Here is a 19,005-nt window from a genome sequence, read left to right as displayed (position 1 = left end):
GCCCTGACCTGGAATTGAACCATGACCTCCTGCTTCATAGGTTGACGGTCAACAAATGATCCATGCTGGCTGGGCTCAATTTTGGTTTTAGACAGCATTACAACTAAGTAAGAAGGGTTTTCATACATGGGCTGATGTCTCAAATTTTATCATAGCCATGAAGTGAATAGTTATTTTGCTGTATCATCTTAGATTTCCACACTATTATAAATATTGTCTAGTAATAAGACAAACATACCTTCTATCAAAGCCTGGAACAGAGTAACTTACCCTGTCATGAAGAGTCCAACCAACATATTTTAGGTAACTGTCATTTAGGAAAGCATCACTATACATTTTCATCCATACTCCAATTTCTTCAATACAAATGGCTCTAATCTCAGCAATAGCATCACTAGAGAAGGAAAAAAGAAACAAAAACCTAAATAATATAAAAAGCCAGAACATACTCCATACTCACTTTTAGCAAGCAATAAATACTAACATTCATAATACTGTATTTAACATCTGCAGGCCTCCAACTTGAGTATCTTCTATTCTTTAATATGGCTCCTGTAGAATAAAAACTACCAATACCAAACTAGAAAATAATGCTTCTGGAAACCATCTTATTTCAGTTCATATATCCATTGAACTAGGCCAGTGGTCGGCAAACTGCGGCTCGCAAGCCACATGCGGCTCTTTGGCCCCTTGAGTGTGGCTCTTCCACAAAATACCATGTGCGGGCGTGCACGTACAGTGCGACCGAAACTCGTGGCCCATGTGCAGAAGTCAGTATTTTGTGGAAGAGCCACACTCAAGGGGCCAAAGAGCCGCATGTGGCTCGAGAGCCACAGTTTGCCGAGCTGCAGTTTGCCGACCACTGAACTAGGCTATTGGAGTTTTCTGAAAGCCTCACAACTATTATGAAGTCAACAGACATGTTAAAATCTTCTGAGGAAATCAGAGTACCAACATCCAAATACAGAATAATGTAGAACTCAAAAATTGTTGCTCTAAATAGCTGTGAATCTTTCTAAACTGGCACACATGTAATAAATTAAAGCGATTTTTATGACAAAGACACAAACTAAGATTATCTATTAGGCAAAATTGCAGAAGCAAATATTATTTGAAAATGTATGATATTTTTCAAAACCCAAAACCTTAATGTAATTGCACAGGACAGAATTTACATTTAGTCACAATGGAAACAACCTTGGTGACTACACTTTGAAGTGGTGATGGAACCAACCCCAAAAGTCAGGTTTCTAGGCTCCATGCCCAGATGGCTTCACCTCACTATAAGCATCCAATATGATATCCTGAAATTTTCCTACTCTCAAATCTGTGAATCATGAGCAAATACATTTATTTACCTAATCTTTCAACAGGTTATTAGCTTCTGGCTAAAAAAAAAAAAAAATCATACTAAATACAATAAAGTGAATCCCAACTTTCTTTTGTAGATTGAGCATCAAAGTAAATTTAAGATAATTTTAAGTTATCCAATTAATATAAAGCAATCATCTATCAATTAATTAATTTGGCAATAATTTAGCTGAAATTTTAATATTAAATAAGGAGCTTTTCTTAGTTGCTGTTTTTGTGACAAAATGAGTATTGGCATTCTAATATTTCATTCTCTGCTCTAATTAATCTCAGTTACTTTTAAGTCATTCCTTAAAAATAAAAATGTGAGAAACTTTCTCTTTCAAAGCTACACTACCAATCACAATCTTTAGTTTTCCTGTATTTGTTGTTGTTGTTAATACCTTTTCTTCATGGAGAGATTCTATAGCATAGAGGCTAATGGTACAGGCTCTGGAGCAAGACATCCTGAGTTCAAATCCTGGCTCTGCTATTTACTAGCTGTGTGGCTTTAGGTAAGTTACATCCTCTTTCTTAGATTTCATCATCTGTAAAATAGGGATAATAACTGTACTTGGAGCTCACAGAGTTATTGTGAGAATTAAATCACTAATAAAAGTAACATTTAGAACTGTGCCTGGCACCTACTAAACCTTCCATAACTGTTTACTATTATAATTTTTAAGTGCCATCAACCTAGTCATTTATAGACAACTAGAGGCCCGGTGCACGAATTTGTGCACGGGTGGGGTCCAGCAGGCCCGCCCTAATCGGGGCCAATCAGGCAGGCGGGCCATGGGGAGGGGCCGTGGGAGGTTGGCCAGCCAGCCCCGCCCCTGATCAGGGTGGGTGGGACAATAAGGGGCAGGGCCAGCAAGGGGAGGGGCCGTGGGCAGTTGGTGGGCCCGCCCTGCCCCCTGATCGAAGGGACAATTTGCATATTAGCCTTTTATTATATAGATTATATAGACCAGGGGTCCTCAAACTACAGCCCACGGGCCACATGTAAATACAAATATTGTATTTGTTCCCGTTTTGTTTTTTTACTTCAAATAAGATATGTGCAGTGTGCATAGGAATTTGTTCATAGTTTTTTTTTTAAACTATAGTCCGGCCCTCCAACAGTCTGAGGGACAGTGAACTGGCCCCGTTTAAAAAGTTTGAGGACCCCTGATATAGACAATAGTTTATAAAAAGTAGCTTTACTACAAATGCAAAATGATGTTCCTAAACCATGATAATACTGAACATAAATGGCTCAAGGACATTCCTTACTTTCTAAATATGAAAAATTTCAGATATAAAAGTTATAGAAACAATATAATAAAAATATTTCAACTGTAATATTTTAGTTAACTTAGCTCAATGCTTACTCTATACCTCTTATTGATGCAATTCCCTCCCCAAGAATAAATGACTATTCTTGATTCAATGACTATCATTCCCATTTGTCTCTTCATGCTTTAACTTTATATGTATTGTTTTATGTATTTGAAATTTTACATAATTAATATCCTATAGATACCCTCCTCCAATTTGCTTTTTCACAAATTAGACAGGTTTTTTTTTCCTTTTTAATCCTTACCTGAGGATATATTTTAGATGAAGGGGGAGAGAGAGAGAGAAACATTGATTGGTTGCCTCCCAACCAGGGATCAAATCCACAACCTAGGTATGTGCCCTGACTGAGAATTGAACCTGCAACCTTTTGGTGCATGGGACAATGCTCTAACCAACAAAGACACCCAATCAGGGCCAAACTATGCAGTTATACATACTGATTCACATAGCTCCAGTTCCAATATATTAATTTTAACTGATGTTTAGTAGTCCTTTCTACAAATATTTTACAAATTATTTATACATTCTCTCATTGACAGACATCTAGGTTGTTTGTAAGTTTTTGCTTTATTAACAATGAATGCCATGAACATTCTTAGATAGTCTCCTGTGCACACGTGTGAGTTTCCTTAGGGCAGTGTTTCTTAAGCAGTGCATCACTACCTATGGGCATATTATGAAATAAACTGAGCGGTAACAAAAATATAAAAGTATTTAGGATAGAAAATATTAAAACAATTCACATGTGGCAAGGCACTAAGTTTTTTTTGTGGAAGACTGTGTACATGATGTAGGACATGGTCAAGTAAGTCTGCAAGGCACTGTTTTTATAGTACCTGAGAAGTGAAATTACAAGGTGAGAAAGAACACACATTTTCAGTTTTAACCAATTTCTCCATAAATCAATGCTTCACACATCCTTGCCTGTCACTTGGTATCATTCTACTATTTAATATAAATTTCCATATTTGTAAAGTGCAAATTCATATACTTTGTCTTCTACTGGCTGTCCAAATAAAAACAAACAAAAAAAATTGCAGCAGCAAAAACAAAACAACCCCCCTCCGAAAAACAAAACACAACCTCTAAACACCCAAATCACAACGTTTTATTAGCTTTCTCAGTCCTAGTCATCACCCAGAGATCCACTGGATTTATTCTCTGCTGTACTCTATTACCTTTAAAAAATTAATTCTAAAACAAACAACAACAAAAAACCGAGACACAAAAAAATAGGCTACCTTTTTTATCACACAATTTCAGAAGCTCAGACTGAGGACAAGATGAATACGCATGGCACACTAATTAAAACTATAGTGACGACTAAGCATGGTAGCTTCACATATACAGAGCTCATTTATTACTATTGGCATCACCATTACCAATGATATTGAGATTATGGGTGGCTAATTCCTAAGGCTAGAGAATATAAAGGTTTAGCTTTATTTCAGAAGAAAAATCTTTTTCATAATCTTTTTTTATAACCATCTCTAAGTCTAATTTCTAATACCTTTTTATCTTGCCTACTAGACTTCTAAAGAGCCTTGGAACATGGCTTTTTCTGTATGCATCACCAACATTTTAACAGCTTTCTTGACCTCTAGGAACTAACATTCTATTTAAGTAGATGAAGTATAAGTAAAACCGCAATGTATTCTAAATATTCCCTGACTTAATTACAATATAACTTTTGATAGTACAGATATTTTTCTCATGCAGGTTAAGTCCTCCAATCCTTGGTTTTCATATAAAATTTATCTTTTAACAACTTAATCTTCATTTCCAATGGCCTCACTCCATTTAGAAAAGTAATGTTTAGCTGCAGATATCTGGGAGATTCCAAAGCAAAGATTAAAGTAGGGAGCAAAAAAGTAAGACAAGATGGAAGGTTTAAGACAATCATAACATAGACTAATTTTCATAGCATTCTGGTATTGAAGACTTGAAATTAATAATTAAAAATGAAGTCAGGATACATTTTACCTAAAAATTCAAACAAATAAAAACAAACTAGAAAAGAATAATTCTGGGGCAAAATCCTTTGTTGTTCATGCTATTTTATAGCATAAAAGAATGATAATGTTCATTTATATGAAAAAAGTATCTAATTTACTGATCCTCACAGTTAATGTCTTTTTTTTAGGAGGCATGAACCTTTACTATCTGGACTTAAGCTTTCATTTTGCATTACTTTCTTGGAAGATGGAATTTAAATATTTTCTGCTTACAACAAAAAGAAATTTAACTTTAATGAATTTTAATTAAATGTTTCTTATAGTACCCTTCACAGGTATCTTTCTAGTAAGAAAGCTGACTAAATTCAAATGACAATATACATTTCAGAGAATAACTCTTGGCTAATATGGCTGTTTTGACACTTACAATTATCTCTCACATACAAGGAATCTCATGAGAGCTCTAGAGTGAGAAATAATTACCAGTTTCAAGAAGGTTCACTATCTAAATTGTAGCACACAATGTATTCATGCCTCAACCAATTTTGTCACTAATATTTGGCTAAAGAAATTACATTTTCCAAATAGAACTATAGAGAACTTTTTCTGTTGGAAATAGCCTAGGGGAGAAAGAAACAGTTGAAGGAGTTACTTAAAAGTCATACTGTATCCTTTATTAGACTGTAACAACAACTTAAGAATAGAAATTATAACTTAAATAGAGATGATTAAAATAAATGTTATTTTAAGGGAGTGTTAAATGTTAGTACTGAGCAGTACAAGGAACAAACAAGCATGTAAAATGATGGAGGGGATTAAAAGTGGTCAAAAAAGGCTTCTGAGAGGTAGTAATATTTAAGTGCAGACATAAAAACCTGAAACTCTCCTGTTTGCTAATTAAATCCATATATTTCATTTCATTATTTCAGAATGATCAGAGTTACGTGAAATGCATTTGAAATTTAATACATTTATAAAACGAAATACTTTTCATTTCATTTTTGTTGTATTATCCATCCTATCTAATAAAAGAGAAACGTGGTAATTAGCCATACGTCTGCTACCCTTCCCATTGGCTAATCAGGGCGATATGCAAATTAACTGTCAGCCAAGATGGCGGCCAGCAGCCAGGCAGCTTGAAGCGAACATGAGGCTTGCTTGCTTCAGTGACGGAGGAAACAAACGTTCCCCGCCTGCCGCTGCCAGCCTCTGAGCTTGCAGTTTGAAACATTGTTACAAATATAGAAGCTAAACAAAACTCCAGAAACCTGCTTTCAGCCACCCGGGATCTAAGAGCTGGAGTTGAAACAGTGTTTCGATTATAGAACCCAAACAAACCAGATACCTGCTTTCAGCAGCGGAGGAGGCCTAAGAGCTGGAGTCAAGCCTCAAAGCTAAAGCTGGCACAGAATAAAAAAGAAAAAAGAAAAAAAGGGGCGGTTGGGAGCTTCAGTCACCCGCCAGCCTGAAAAAAGCCCTCAGCCCCATACCCAGACTGGCCAGGCACCCCAGTGGGGACACCCACCCTGAAGGGTGTGTGACCAGCTGCAAACAGCCATCATCCCCTCATCCAGGCTGGCCAGACACCCCAGTGGGGACCCCAACCCTGAAGGGTGTTTGTGACCAGCTGCAAACAGCCATCATCCTCTCATCCAGGCTGGCCAGGCACCCCAGTGGGGACCCCCACCCTGATCCAGGACACCCTTCAGGGCAAACCAGCCGGCCCCCACCCGTGCACCAGCCCTCTATCCTATATAGTAAAAGGGTAATATGCCTCCCAGCACCGGGATCAGCAGAACAGCGAGACCTCCTGGCATCGGGATCAGCGTGACAGAGGGCAGCGCCCAAACCCCCTGATCAGCCCTGCTCTGTGCCTGATAGGGGGGAGCTCCCCAACCTCCTGATCACCCTGTGGCTCTGTGTGTGACAGGGTGCGGTGCCCCAACCCCTGATCGGCCATGCTCTGTGTGTGACAGGGTGCGGCACCCCAAACCCCCCCCCCCCCCCACGGGCCCTGCTCTGTGTGTGGCGGGATAGAGCCATAACCTCCCCATCGGCCCTGCCCTGAGTGTGAGAGTGGCGGCGCCCCAACCCCCTGATCGGCCCTGCTCTGTGGGTGATAGAGGGCAGCGTCCCAACCGCCCCCCACGGGCCCTGCTCTGTGTGTGACGGGGTAGAGCCATAACCTTCCCTTCAGCCCTGCCCTGAGTGTGACAGGGTGCGGCGCCCCAACCCCCGATCCACCCTGCTGTGTGTGTGACTGGGGGCAGTGCCCCAACTCTCCTATCGGCCCTACTCTGTGAGTGACAGGGGGGAGCTCCCCAACCCCCTGATCGACCCTGCTCTGTGCGTGACAGGGTACGGAGCCCCAACCCCCCTGATGGGCCCTGCTCTGTCAGTGACAGGGAGCAGCCCCCCAACCCCCTGATTGGCCCTGCTCTGTGTGTGACAGGGGATGGCGCCGCAACCTCCCCATCGACCCTGCCTTGAGTGTGACAGGGGGCGGTGCCCCAACCCCCCAATTGGCCCTACTCTGAGCGTGACTGAGGGTGGCATCGCAACCTCCCAATCCGCCCTGCTCTGTGCATGACAGGGGCGGCGCCCCAACTCCCCAATTGGCCCTGCTCTGAGCCTGACCAGGGGCTGCACCTAGGGATTGGGCCTGCCCTTTGCCACCTGGGAATGGGCCTAAGCCAGCAGGTCATTATCTCCCGAGCGGTCCCAGACTGTGAGAGGGCACAGGCCGGCTGAGGGACCCCCTCTCTCCTCTGAGTGCACAAATTTTTGTGCACCGGGCCTCTAGTCTATATATAAAAGCCTAAATGACCTTTACGACCGAAACGACCAGTCGACCAGGCGCTATGATGTGCACTGACCACCAAGGGGCACATGCTCAATGCAGGAGCTGCCCGCCGGTGGTCAGTGCACTCCCACAGCCAACCTCCCGCGGTCCCCCACTCCCCCAGCCAACCTCCCGTGGTCTCTCTCCCTATCCCTCCCCCCCTGCCAACAGGCCCTGATCAGCCTGGCCCCAATTCAGACTGGGCAAGATGACCCCAATCAGCCATGATTGTCAGCCAGGCCTAGGGACCCCACCTATGCACGAATTCATGCACCAGGCCTCTAGTTAGTCATAACAGTGACAAAATACATAGACAGACATTGTACCACAGGTGTCTCATACAGAACAGGTGGCATGGCAAATGCTACCCTATATTTTTTCTTAATCTTATTAGAAACAAAATTTTAGGCATAAAATTAAAAACTGAATGTTAGAGATATATAAACACTCAAAAATCTCTTCAATTAATAGTCATATTTTAACTATCAATTTGACCCAAGAGGTTAGGTCAAAGATAAAATGCTAGGCCTGGTCAGTGTGGATCATTGGTTGAGCGTTGACCTATGAACCAAAAAAAATCACAATTTGATTCCAGTTGGGGTACATGCCTGGGTTGCAGGCTTGATCCCCAGTGTGGGGCGTGCAGGAGGCAGCTGATCAATGATTCTCTCTCATCATTGATGTTTCTATCACTCTCTCCCTCTCCCTCTCTGCAATCAATAATAATATATTTTTGAAAAAGATAATATGTTAGGAAATAACAAGATTAAAATAATAGAATGACAATTTGCTCAGAATAAATCATATCATGGTCTTATATAAGAACAACTCTGGAAACACGATTCTGAAATGTTTCCCTCTAGTATAAAAAGGTGAAAAGCCCAACTAGAAAATAAGACATCCACTTTTCATCATCTAAAAATTGTTGAAATCTTTCCTGTTATCTCTTCTTCCATTAAGCTTGTTCTTATGGCCTAATAATTTTTAAATTCTTTTACCATCACTAAAAGAACAGTCTTTCTTTTTTGGTTGCTTTTATGCCTTTCACATGACCATTTTTTAAAATTTAAATTCTCACCTGAAAATGTTTTTATTTTTAAAAATTCATTTTAGAGAGAGGAAGGGGTGCAGGCAAGGGGGGAAGGGGGAGAGAGAGAAGGGAGGGAGGGGGAGAGAGAGAGAGGAAGGGAGAGAGAGAGAAGAAGGGAGGGGGGATGGGGGGAGAGAGAGACAGAGAGAGAGACAGACAGACAGACAGACAGACGGACATGGATGTGAGAGAAAAACATTGATGGCTGCCTCTGTACGCGCCCCGACTGGGATTCAAATCCACAATGTTTTTGGTATGGGATGACATTTGAACCAACTGAACCACCTGGCCACGGCCCTCATGATCTTTGATGTTTTGCATTTTGACTATGTATAGATGTGGAATATTTTTTTCTTGACTTATCAATACTCACTAAGTCTTCCCAATCTAAAGATTCTATTTTTTAAACCCAATTTGTAAAATTTAAGTTATCGCATTAATACTACTTCTTTCCAATACTTCTCTCAGTTTGAAATCCTATAGTAAATCCTATATGAAGCCTCTTCTACCTGCCATATATCAGAAATGTCATTCCTCATCTCCTATCCCTTATACTGTGCTTAGGTAAATCCCTCAGTATTATATTCTAATTTACTAATTATCTCTTTAACAGTCTAACGTATGTCTTGTTCATTAAATATTATACAATGAATTTTTTTTTTCAGTTTCAGTATTTTAAATTGTTTTTATATCCACCTGTTCTTATTATATACCATTTATTTGTTGAAGGACTGGATCATTTGGTTTGTACAATTTCCCACATTCTGAACTTGGATAATACCACGAGGATCTAGTCAGACAAAACACTCTTCTATTTTCCATATTCCCTATAAACTAGTAGAGTTAGATCTGGCAGTGTATAAGTACAGTCATAGTCAATATTTCTTTGAAGTTGAGGTGGCAGGTGAGACTCAAAGTGTTAACTTAAAGTGCAATCTCTGCACAGTACCTTCTATTTCCAGTATGTATATGCAGTAATATCTCCCCTTAATCAATAAAAAGAATGGAGCAATACTTCTGAAAAAATCAATGACTGGTATCCATGATCACTTTGGCAGGCAGGTCACATGCTCAACTATATCTGCAATCCTATTTTGACCAGCTGATATTTTAATATATCAAAAGTAAGCTGTGATATATCCAATACTATTTTATGCAAGGTCTGACTAAACAGAAAATAAATCAATAGAGTAATGATATTAGGAAATTGAAGAACTGTTGTTTCTATGAGAATAACAGGTTGAAAGCCTTGGCAAGACTTGATAAGGGCAAATCACTAAAATAAAGGCAATGTTATTTTGGTGTTAAAGACTGAGGTAAAATCATTAAAAAAAATGGTATGAATTCTATACTCAAGATTGCATGGCTGAGCCAGGATGGACAAGATTTATGCTCCCACTTAAAAAAGAAACTAAAAACTGTATGAAATATGTAAAATAGTTTTGATATGTTGAATATCATACAGAGTAGAACAGTAATCGGTGAGAGAGGGGTAACAAATTAGGTGAGCCTTAAGATTTCACAGACTGCTGTCTGCAGAAGAATCTAGGCAGAGCCTGGAAATATCCCTGAGTTGAGGAAAATAAGCTGGGACTCTAGAGGACAAGGTAGCTAGAGTTTAAAAAGCATAGTACCAGAGGACAGAGAGCCTTAGAGAGAAAGAGCTATGAAAGACCCTTTTTACTCAGCTGAGCAATAAACAGCATGTGAGTCAAACCACCCAAGGCCAGGGAAAGAATGAAAAGAGCAGAGAGAGCAATCTCTGGAGAAAACATAGGGTTGGGAATAGTTTCTGTACTAATGAGCCAGAGCACAAAATACTTGTAATTCACAAGGAATAGAATATAAGGAATAATATTATCTTATTATTGGGGGAAAATTAGCCTGAGACAAAATGTGGCTCTGGCCCACCTAACAACCCTTTAAAAACAAGTCTTGATAGAACCAAACATAATTATGATCCTCACAAAAAGTTGATAAATACTTATAAAATTATCTAGCACTCAACAGAGCAAAACAATGTCTGGCATCCAATTAATACTGCCAATCATACAAAGAAGCAGGAAAATAACCTATAAGGAAAAAAATCAATACAAACAGAACCAGAAAATGATGCAGATAAACTAGTAAAAGAGGACATTAAAACAGTTGTTATAGCAAGTATTTATGTGCAAGAGGTTAAAGGAGAGCATAGAAGAGATAAAAGCACACAAAATAAATGGCACCAAAAAAAAAAAACATAACAGAATTGGTTACAGCTAGTTGTTAAGGTGATGGGAAAGTGAAGTGGTTGGAAAATCATCTGACCAATATATCCTATATAATAAAGAGGCAATATACAAATTAACCCTCACACCCTCACAAGATGGCTGCCTACGACCATGCCGGCAGAGGGGTTAGTGAGGGACAATCAAACGACTGAGCAGGCAGGCTATGTGGTGTATTCTATGAGGCCAGTAACCAAGTATTGCCATTATAGAAGTAAACACAAAATTCCGTAATGAAATATCAGCAAATAAAACCCAGTAGCATGTAAGAGGATTATACACTGAGTGGCCAGATTATTATGAACACCTGACGTTTGTAGGCAAATTAGGTATAATTTCGCGCTGAAGTGGCTAGAGGGCCAGACCATTAAAAATAGGGAAGCAGGTTGTTTACCACGACAGAAGTGATTTTTTCCTGAAGATATGGATAAACAACGCTACTTAACAGCCTTTGAACGTGGGATACATTTGAACACGAGTGGCCAGATAATTATGACCACCCCATCAGTACTTCGTTGGGCCACCTTTTGCCTTCAATACTGCGGCGATTCTTCTTGGCATAACTCCACAAGGTGTTGAAAGATGATGTGAGGAATCTGACACCATGCCTGATGAATAGCACTGTCCAGTTCTGTGAGATTTGATGGTCGTGGAATCAGCTGCCTGATGGCTCTTTTAACTTCGTCCCAATTGGATTGAGATCTGGTGATTGTGGGGGCCACCTAAGCAAGGTAAAGTCTCCCTCATGTTCTTGAAACCACTCCTGCACAATACGAGCACTGTGGCATGGCGCACTGTCTTGTTGGAAGAAGCCATCTCCATTGGGATACGCCAGGGGTCCTCAAACTTTTTAAACGAGGTCAGGTCACTGTCCCTCAGACTGTTGGAGGGCTGGACTATAGTTTAAAAAAAAACTATGAACAAATTCCTATGCACACTGCACATATCTTATTTTGAAGTAAAAAAACAAAACGGGAACAAATATAATATTTGTATTTGCATGTGGCCCACAGGCCATAGTTTGAGGACCCCTGGGATACGCCATCAACATGATAGGATGAACTTGATCAGCAACGATACTTAGGTATGTTGTGCTATTCAGACGCTGTTCCACATGAATTAAAGGGCCCAAATCATGCCAGGAAAACATGCCCCAAACCATAACATTGCCCCCACCAGCTTGAAGGGTTGTGCTCATACATGTGGGGTGCATGCTTTCATCCTGTTTCCGCCAAAATTCTCACTCTGCCATCTGCATGATGCAACTGGAAACGTGATTCATCGGACCACATGACTTTTATTCAATGCTCGACTGTTCAATCCTTGTATTCCTGTGCGAATTGGAGACGTTTTATCTTGGTAACTGCAGACAGCAAAGGTATTCGAACAGGCCTTCGGCTTCCATATCCCATATGATGCAGTGTACGGCTAATTTGCCTACAAACGTCAGGTGGTCATAATAATCTGGCAACTCACGTTCAAATATATCCTGTTGGGGGCCAGACGTAAGCTGGCAAGGTCCTTGCACCTGAAGGGGCTAGCAAGGCTGGGACTCTTACCCACACAGTTTTCCCAGACTTGTTTGGATGGCGATTATCAGTAGAATGAGAACAGCCTTTCATGGCTTACCAAGAAGTCTGTAACTATTTACTGAGATATGCTGTACTGAGAACTTGTCCTTTTGCTGTGTCTCTCCCTTAGAGATTAAGAGGAACAAAGAATACATTCCTCTTGACAGACCTCCTACTCAGTGTGTTGTGTATAAATAAGATTGTGTGGCTAATAAACTTCGCTTCAGTTCATCGAGAGAACTGGAGTCCTCCCGATCCCGCTTTCCTGTCTTTCTTTCTTTTCTCATTTCCCACCTCCCTACCTCAGCCCGGCTCAACCTTGTCAGGCTGGCCCTGACAATATCCCATTTTCAAAGGCTGTTAAATAACGTTGTTTACCCATATCTTCAGAAAAAAACCACTTCTACTTTCGTAGCAAACAACCTGCTTCCTTATTTATAATGGTCTGGCCCTCTAGCAACTTCAGCACGAAATTATAGCTAATTTGCCTACAAACGTCAAGTGGTCATAATAATCGGTCACTCAGTGTATACCATGAGCACATGAAATTTTCCCCAGAACACAAGATAGGCCTAATATCTAAAAGATCAATTCATATAATGCACTATATTAATAGAGTAATAAAAAACCTGTATTATCATCTCAACCAAAACGGAAAAATAAAATCAAACAACCAACCATTATAAAAATAACCAAGGATTAGGCTAAAGGGAATTTCTTCATCCCACTACACGGTAACAACATAAAACTTAGAGCTAGCATCGACCTATGAACCAGGAGATTATGGTTCATTTCCCGGTCAGGGCACATGCCAGGGTTGAAGGCTCCATCCCCCTGTGTGGGGTTTGCAGGATGCAGCCAATCAACAATTCTCTCTCAGTATTGATGTTTCTATCTCTCCCTCTGCCTTTCTCTCTGAATCAATAAAAACATATTAAAAAACAAAACAAAACAGAAATTAAAAAAAAACAATTCCATTTACAATAATAGCATAAAAATAAAATCACTGAAAAATTGTACACTGAAAAATCATAAAAAATTCCTTAGAAAAATTAAAGGATATCTGAATAAATTAAGATGCAATCGTAGATTGGAGGATTCAGTATTATTTAGAGGGTAATTCTCTCCAAACTGGTCTACAGATTCATTATATTCTCCACCAAAATCCCAACAAGCTTTTGAGTAAAAATTGACAAGCTAATCCTAAAATTTACATAGAAAAGTGGAAGAGGTATAATAATCACAACAATTTTGAAAAAGAACAAAGGAGGAGGACTTAACACTACTTGATATTAAAAACTTACTATAAAAGACTATGTTCTCACTTAAATATGGAATCTAAGATAGTCAAATTCAAAGAAAGAGAGAGCAGAATGGTGGCTGCCAGAGGCTTGGAGGGGTGGGAGGGGGGGAGTATGGGGAAAATAAAGAAAATGGTCATAAGTTCTGGGGATCTAATGTATCGTATGGTGACTATAGAAAACAATACTGTATTACATACTTAAAAGTTACTGAGAGTACATCTCAAATTGTTATCACCACACACACACACACACACACAAAAGGTAATTACTAGTATGTGATGTGATGGAGGTACTAACTAACCTTACTGTCATCATTATTTAACAATATATATGTGTATCAAATCATCACATTGTATACCTTGAAATTACATATGCTATATGTCAATTATAAATCAATAAAGCTAAAAAAAATCCCACCTACTCTAAAGCTAAAGTAATAAATATAGTTGGTATGAGTATAAACACAGACAGATTAGCAAATCCAGAAATAAAACCTTGTACAGTATTTATGGTCATTTGATTTTCAAGAAGAGTGCCAAGACAAATCAATTGGAGAAGGATAGTCTTTCACCAAATGGTGCTTGGACAAATTAATATCCATATGCAAAAATTGGACTTATATCCTTATTATTGTACCATATTCAGAAATTAATTTTATATATGGTTCATAACTTAATTGAAAAGATTAAATGATTAGACTTCTAGAATAAAACACAGAAGAAAATTTTGGGGTTAGACTAAATGTTCAAAATATGACATCAAAAAGATTACCACAGAAATAAAATCAAGAAATGACTTCATTTAAATGGAAAGCTTTCGCTCTCCAAAAGGCATTATGAAGCAAATAAACAGAAAGTGATAGGCTGGGGGGGGGGGGGGGGGGGCGGGGATTAACTGCAAGTCATTTATGTGATAATACATTGTATCATAAACACAAAAAAGTACTGTAAAAGTTCTCTTAGAATAGTAAATTTGTAAAGATGAAAGACTTAAACAACACTATCAACAAATTTTGACCTAACTGATACAAAGAAAAAGCACAATACACATTCTTTTCCTCAGCAACTAAAACGTTTATCAAGATAGACCATATTGTGGACCATAAAACAAATCTCAATAAATTTAAAACCATTCAAATCATACAAAGTATGTTCTCTGACTACAATGGAACTATTAAAAATCAGTAACAGAAAATTATTTGGAAAGATCTCAGATATTTGCAAACTAAATACCACACTGCTAAATAACCCATGGGTCAAAGAAATGAGCCAAAGTATAAGAATATTTTGAGCTGAATGAAAATGAAAACACAACATGTGCAAATTTAGGGGATATAGCTAAAGTAGTGCTAAGAGAGAAATGTATAGGACTAAATTCCTATATTAGAAAAAAAAAAAGTTTCAAACCAATTATCTCAGTTTCCACCTTGAGAAACTAAAGAACAGAGAAAGTGAAACCCAAAGTAAGCATATATAATTAACAGAAGGTAACAAGTGTATGTATATGAGCCACTAATTCTTGTGAAATATGCTCTTTAATAATGTGGTTAATGTTTTTAAGGTTTACAGGTTTCACAGAAAGACAACCTAAATTCATTTGCAATGTAGCATGATAAAAATAGTTGGGAAATACTATGCTTCTACTTTCATGCATATAGTTGAAGGTAAAGAAAAATAATGTTATGAAGTTGTATTATCTTCACAGACTGCTGGTTAATTTGATCATGGAACAAGGTGAGTACCACAAGACAGGAAGCAAGGCAATTATCAAGACAATCACATCTTATTAAGGGCACATAAACTTAACACTACCTATTCCATCAATGCAAATGCAAGTACAGAGGGTGCCTCTAACAGTGTTATGTTCTGAATTTGGAAGAGTGTGGCAGTAACAGCATAACAGTAACATTTATTTAGCTTTTATAACCAAAGGTGTTTTCCAGAAAACAAATCAAGACAGAGTTTCATATCTCTAGAACTACCTAGAACTACAAAGAAGCAATAAATTATAAGTTAAAAATCTTCTAAATGATTTTAAAAATCCCTTACCGGTATCTATGAACAAATATACCCTTAAAAATAGAGTTCATCATATTTTCGATTTCATCCTGATTTTCTTGTAGCTGAAATAAAAAATAAATTAATTAAAATGTTGATCACTTTATTTAGAACAGTGGTTTTTAACCTTTTTCATCTCACGGCGCACACAAACTATTAAAATTCTGCTGCACACCAAAATTTTTTTTTGCCCATCTGACAAAAAAACAGGTATAATTTTGATTCATTCACACTGGATGGCTATTGTTGTGTTTGACAATCTCAGGGAAAATAGGTCAGTGCCCCTAACTAAATAGTCAGGTATTGCATGTTTTAAAAGTTCGTGTGGCACACCAGAATGCCTCTTGAGGCACACAGGTTAAAAATATCTGATTTATAATGAACAGTTCCAATTGTTTTTAATAACTGGTTATTCTCATTTTGAATAATTATCAATCCTTTTTCTCACTTATTGTGCAATATGATATTATCAGTATTCTTGCATTATTTCTACAACTATACTAGTGGATTAAGAACCTCTCTCTCTTCCTTGACACTAAAAGGAGTGGTGCTAAGGTGGTGAGATTCCTATCTCCAAAATATCATTTGCTTTGGGAATAGTCCTCAATTTCTAACCTCTTTTGTCCAAACCAGGTCCCTGGCTTGATTTTGCCTTTCTTGGCAACAGATCTCCCATGATTAACATACTTGCCACTGTAGAAGAAATTTCCTATTCTACCTAAAGTATCCAAATATGACTTTATTATCTGATTAGCTCAAGACTTAGAGTAGGCCAAGTTCCCAGTACAGGAGGCATAATAGAAAGTAACAAGGTTCCTAGCTATCAGTGGTGGAATGTAGCAACAAAATAAAACACTACAGCAAAGATAATAAATTTCAGGCAACACTACTGATGAGAGTTAAAGTTTGAGTTTATTCACTGCTCAAAAGGAATAAAAACACTGATATAAAATCACATTCAATGTAATATTTCTTATTCTAATTTGTTTTGTATTAATACTCAGTGAAATACTGGCTTTAACTGCATACTCCAATGTGGCAAAACTCAGACTTATTCCTTAGGACTTTTTTTTTTAAATCCTCACTTAAGGATATGTTTTGTTTTTAAAAAAATATATTTTATTGATTTTTTACAGAGAGGAAGGGAGAGGGATAGAGAGTTAGAAACATCGATGAGAGAGAAACATCAGTCAGCTGCCTCCTGCACACTCCCCACTGGGGATGTGCCCACAACCAAGGTACATGCCCTTGACTAGAATCGAACCCGGGACCCTTGAGTCTGCAGGCTGATGCTCTATCCACTGAGCCAAACCGGTTAGGGCTGAGGATATGTTTTTATTGATTTTTAGAGAGACAGGAAAAGGAGAGAGAAGGAGAGAGAAGGAGAGAGAGAGAGAGAGAGAGAGAGAGAGAGAGAGAGAGAGAAACATTGATTGGTTGCCTCCCACACATGCACCAACTAGGGATCAAACCACAACCCAGGTATGTGCCCTGACCTGGAATCGAATTCACAACCCCTTGGTATATGGGACTGAGCCACTCAATCAGAGCCAGATTTATTTTTTTGCTGTATACTGTTTCAGGTTCGACTGAAATTAGAATAACTTTATGGTAAAGCATTCATAATATTGCAACTTACTTGTAAGTTACACTTTTCTTGCACTTATTATTAAAAAAAATTAATTTATAAGAAGTATATAGTTTGGTTAGTAGTACTTACTGAAGCCACAGTTCCAAAATTTACTCCCATAGTATTACAAATATAGTATGTGTTCTGAGTTGAATTGTACCCCTCAAAAATTCATATGCTAAAGTGCTAACCCTTCCTACATCAAATCTTATTTGGAAATAGGGTGTAGCAGAGGTTGTAGGCTAAGATAGGGCCACACCAAAGTAGGGTGGCCCCATAATCCAGTATGAGGGGTTTCTTTAGAAAAAGTAGAAAGTTAGAGACTTGCATACACACAGGGACAAGGCCATGTGAAGACTGGAATTATCTTTGACTTATAGCCCACAGAACTCTGAGAAAAAAATTCCTTTTCTTTAAGCCACTCAGTTTGTGGTATCTATTACAGCAGCCCTAGCATGCTAATACAGAATGGATAATAATTTAACCATAAGCTTGCTGCTTCTTATTGCCTGTTATAAGCCATTATGCATTGATAAAAATTTATAGCAATGTGATATTAATCCTTTTTCAAGTTAAAATATAGACTAATACTGTAGATCTAAAATTTTATTTCGTATTGAATAAACATATTACCTACTAAAAATCTAGTTTAAAGTAATTTTCAACACATATATGAAAATTTCATTGTAAAACTAAGACTGATCTTATTCACAAGAGTGCCTTATATATTTAGCTAATGTGTAGGCTTCGGCTTTCTCCTAGAAATGCAGGCTTTGCTGGCTCTTAGTTCTTATGTTAATACTTATCATGTTTTCTTTGGCCATAGCCTGATAATGTTTATGAGTTACCCTAACTCCCGTACCACCTGTTTTCAAAAGTAGAATTGTTCTGTGATTCTCTTCTGCCATTAGACAGCACTCAGATAATCACTGGCTGAATACTGTAGTTTCATTTTAAAACTTTGAGATCAAATAATATAATTTTAAAAAGTAAATTAAGAAAATACACAGTCTGTTTTACAGGGAATTAAAAAATCCAATATGATATATATTTCCTACACATTTACATAACATAAGAATTTCAGATATCATGAAACTTACCTCTTTGCGTTTCTGAAGTAGTAACTCCAACCTTTCATTGGCTCTTTTCCCAATCATTTTATTTCTTTCAGCTTCATATTGTCTCTGTGTATTATCCTGATGAATACTGAGGTTTAAGGCAACATTCACCAAAGCAGTCATGAGCTTCATGGCTATGAAATAAAGGAAGACTATAGTATTCAACTATGAATCAGAATTTCATCCATAAAGTTACAAATTTATAACGGAAACAGATGAAAAGAATTTGTTTAATAATCCAGGCATAATTTAAGTTAAAAAGAAAAAGGAAAATTATTTTATAGAAGTTGTCATCGTACTCTGAAACAGTGTCACTAGAGTTTGGCTCATTAACCTTTCCCACTTATAAACAGCCTCATCCTACTAACCATCAGCAGGACGGATTTAGATAGTATCTTCTACAACTCATCTCCTGAGTCTTCAAATATGCACACCTTAGTGAGAGCATACTAATCAAACCTACTCTTCTGACCACCAGTT

The 19,005-nt window shown here is 38.2% G+C and overlaps 1 protein-coding gene across 17 annotated transcripts in view; it reads right to left on the bottom strand.

Annotated features, from left to right (window-relative positions):
• The window catches only part of STAG1 (stromal antigen 1), a 338,918-nt gene that overhangs the window by 120,411 nt on the left and 199,502 nt on the right, over positions 1-19,005 (bottom strand). For 15 of the 17 annotated variants that reach the window (XM_036332484.1, XM_036332482.1, XM_036332487.1 and 12 more), the window contains 3 exons: positions 18,508-18,659; positions 15,769-15,842; positions 239-394 (listed from right to left, as the gene is read on the bottom strand). In XM_036332484.1, the coding sequence (XP_036188377.1) occupies positions 239-394; positions 15,769-15,842; positions 18,508-18,659 (382 nt within the window). The remainder of the gene's footprint in view (positions 1-238; positions 395-15,768; positions 15,843-18,507; positions 18,660-19,005) is intronic. The other 2 variants (XM_036332486.1, XM_036332488.1) reach the window with 1 other exon arrangement.

The sequence above is a fragment of the Myotis myotis genome, unplaced genomic scaffold (assembly GCF_014108235.1).
Source record: "Myotis myotis isolate mMyoMyo1 unplaced genomic scaffold, mMyoMyo1.p scaffold_m19_p_13, whole genome shotgun sequence".
NCBI classification, from domain to species: Eukaryota; Metazoa; Chordata; class Mammalia; order Chiroptera; family Vespertilionidae; genus Myotis; species Myotis myotis.
The sequence above is the reverse complement of the archived record's forward strand: the minus strand, read 5'-3'. Positions and strand labels throughout refer to the sequence as shown.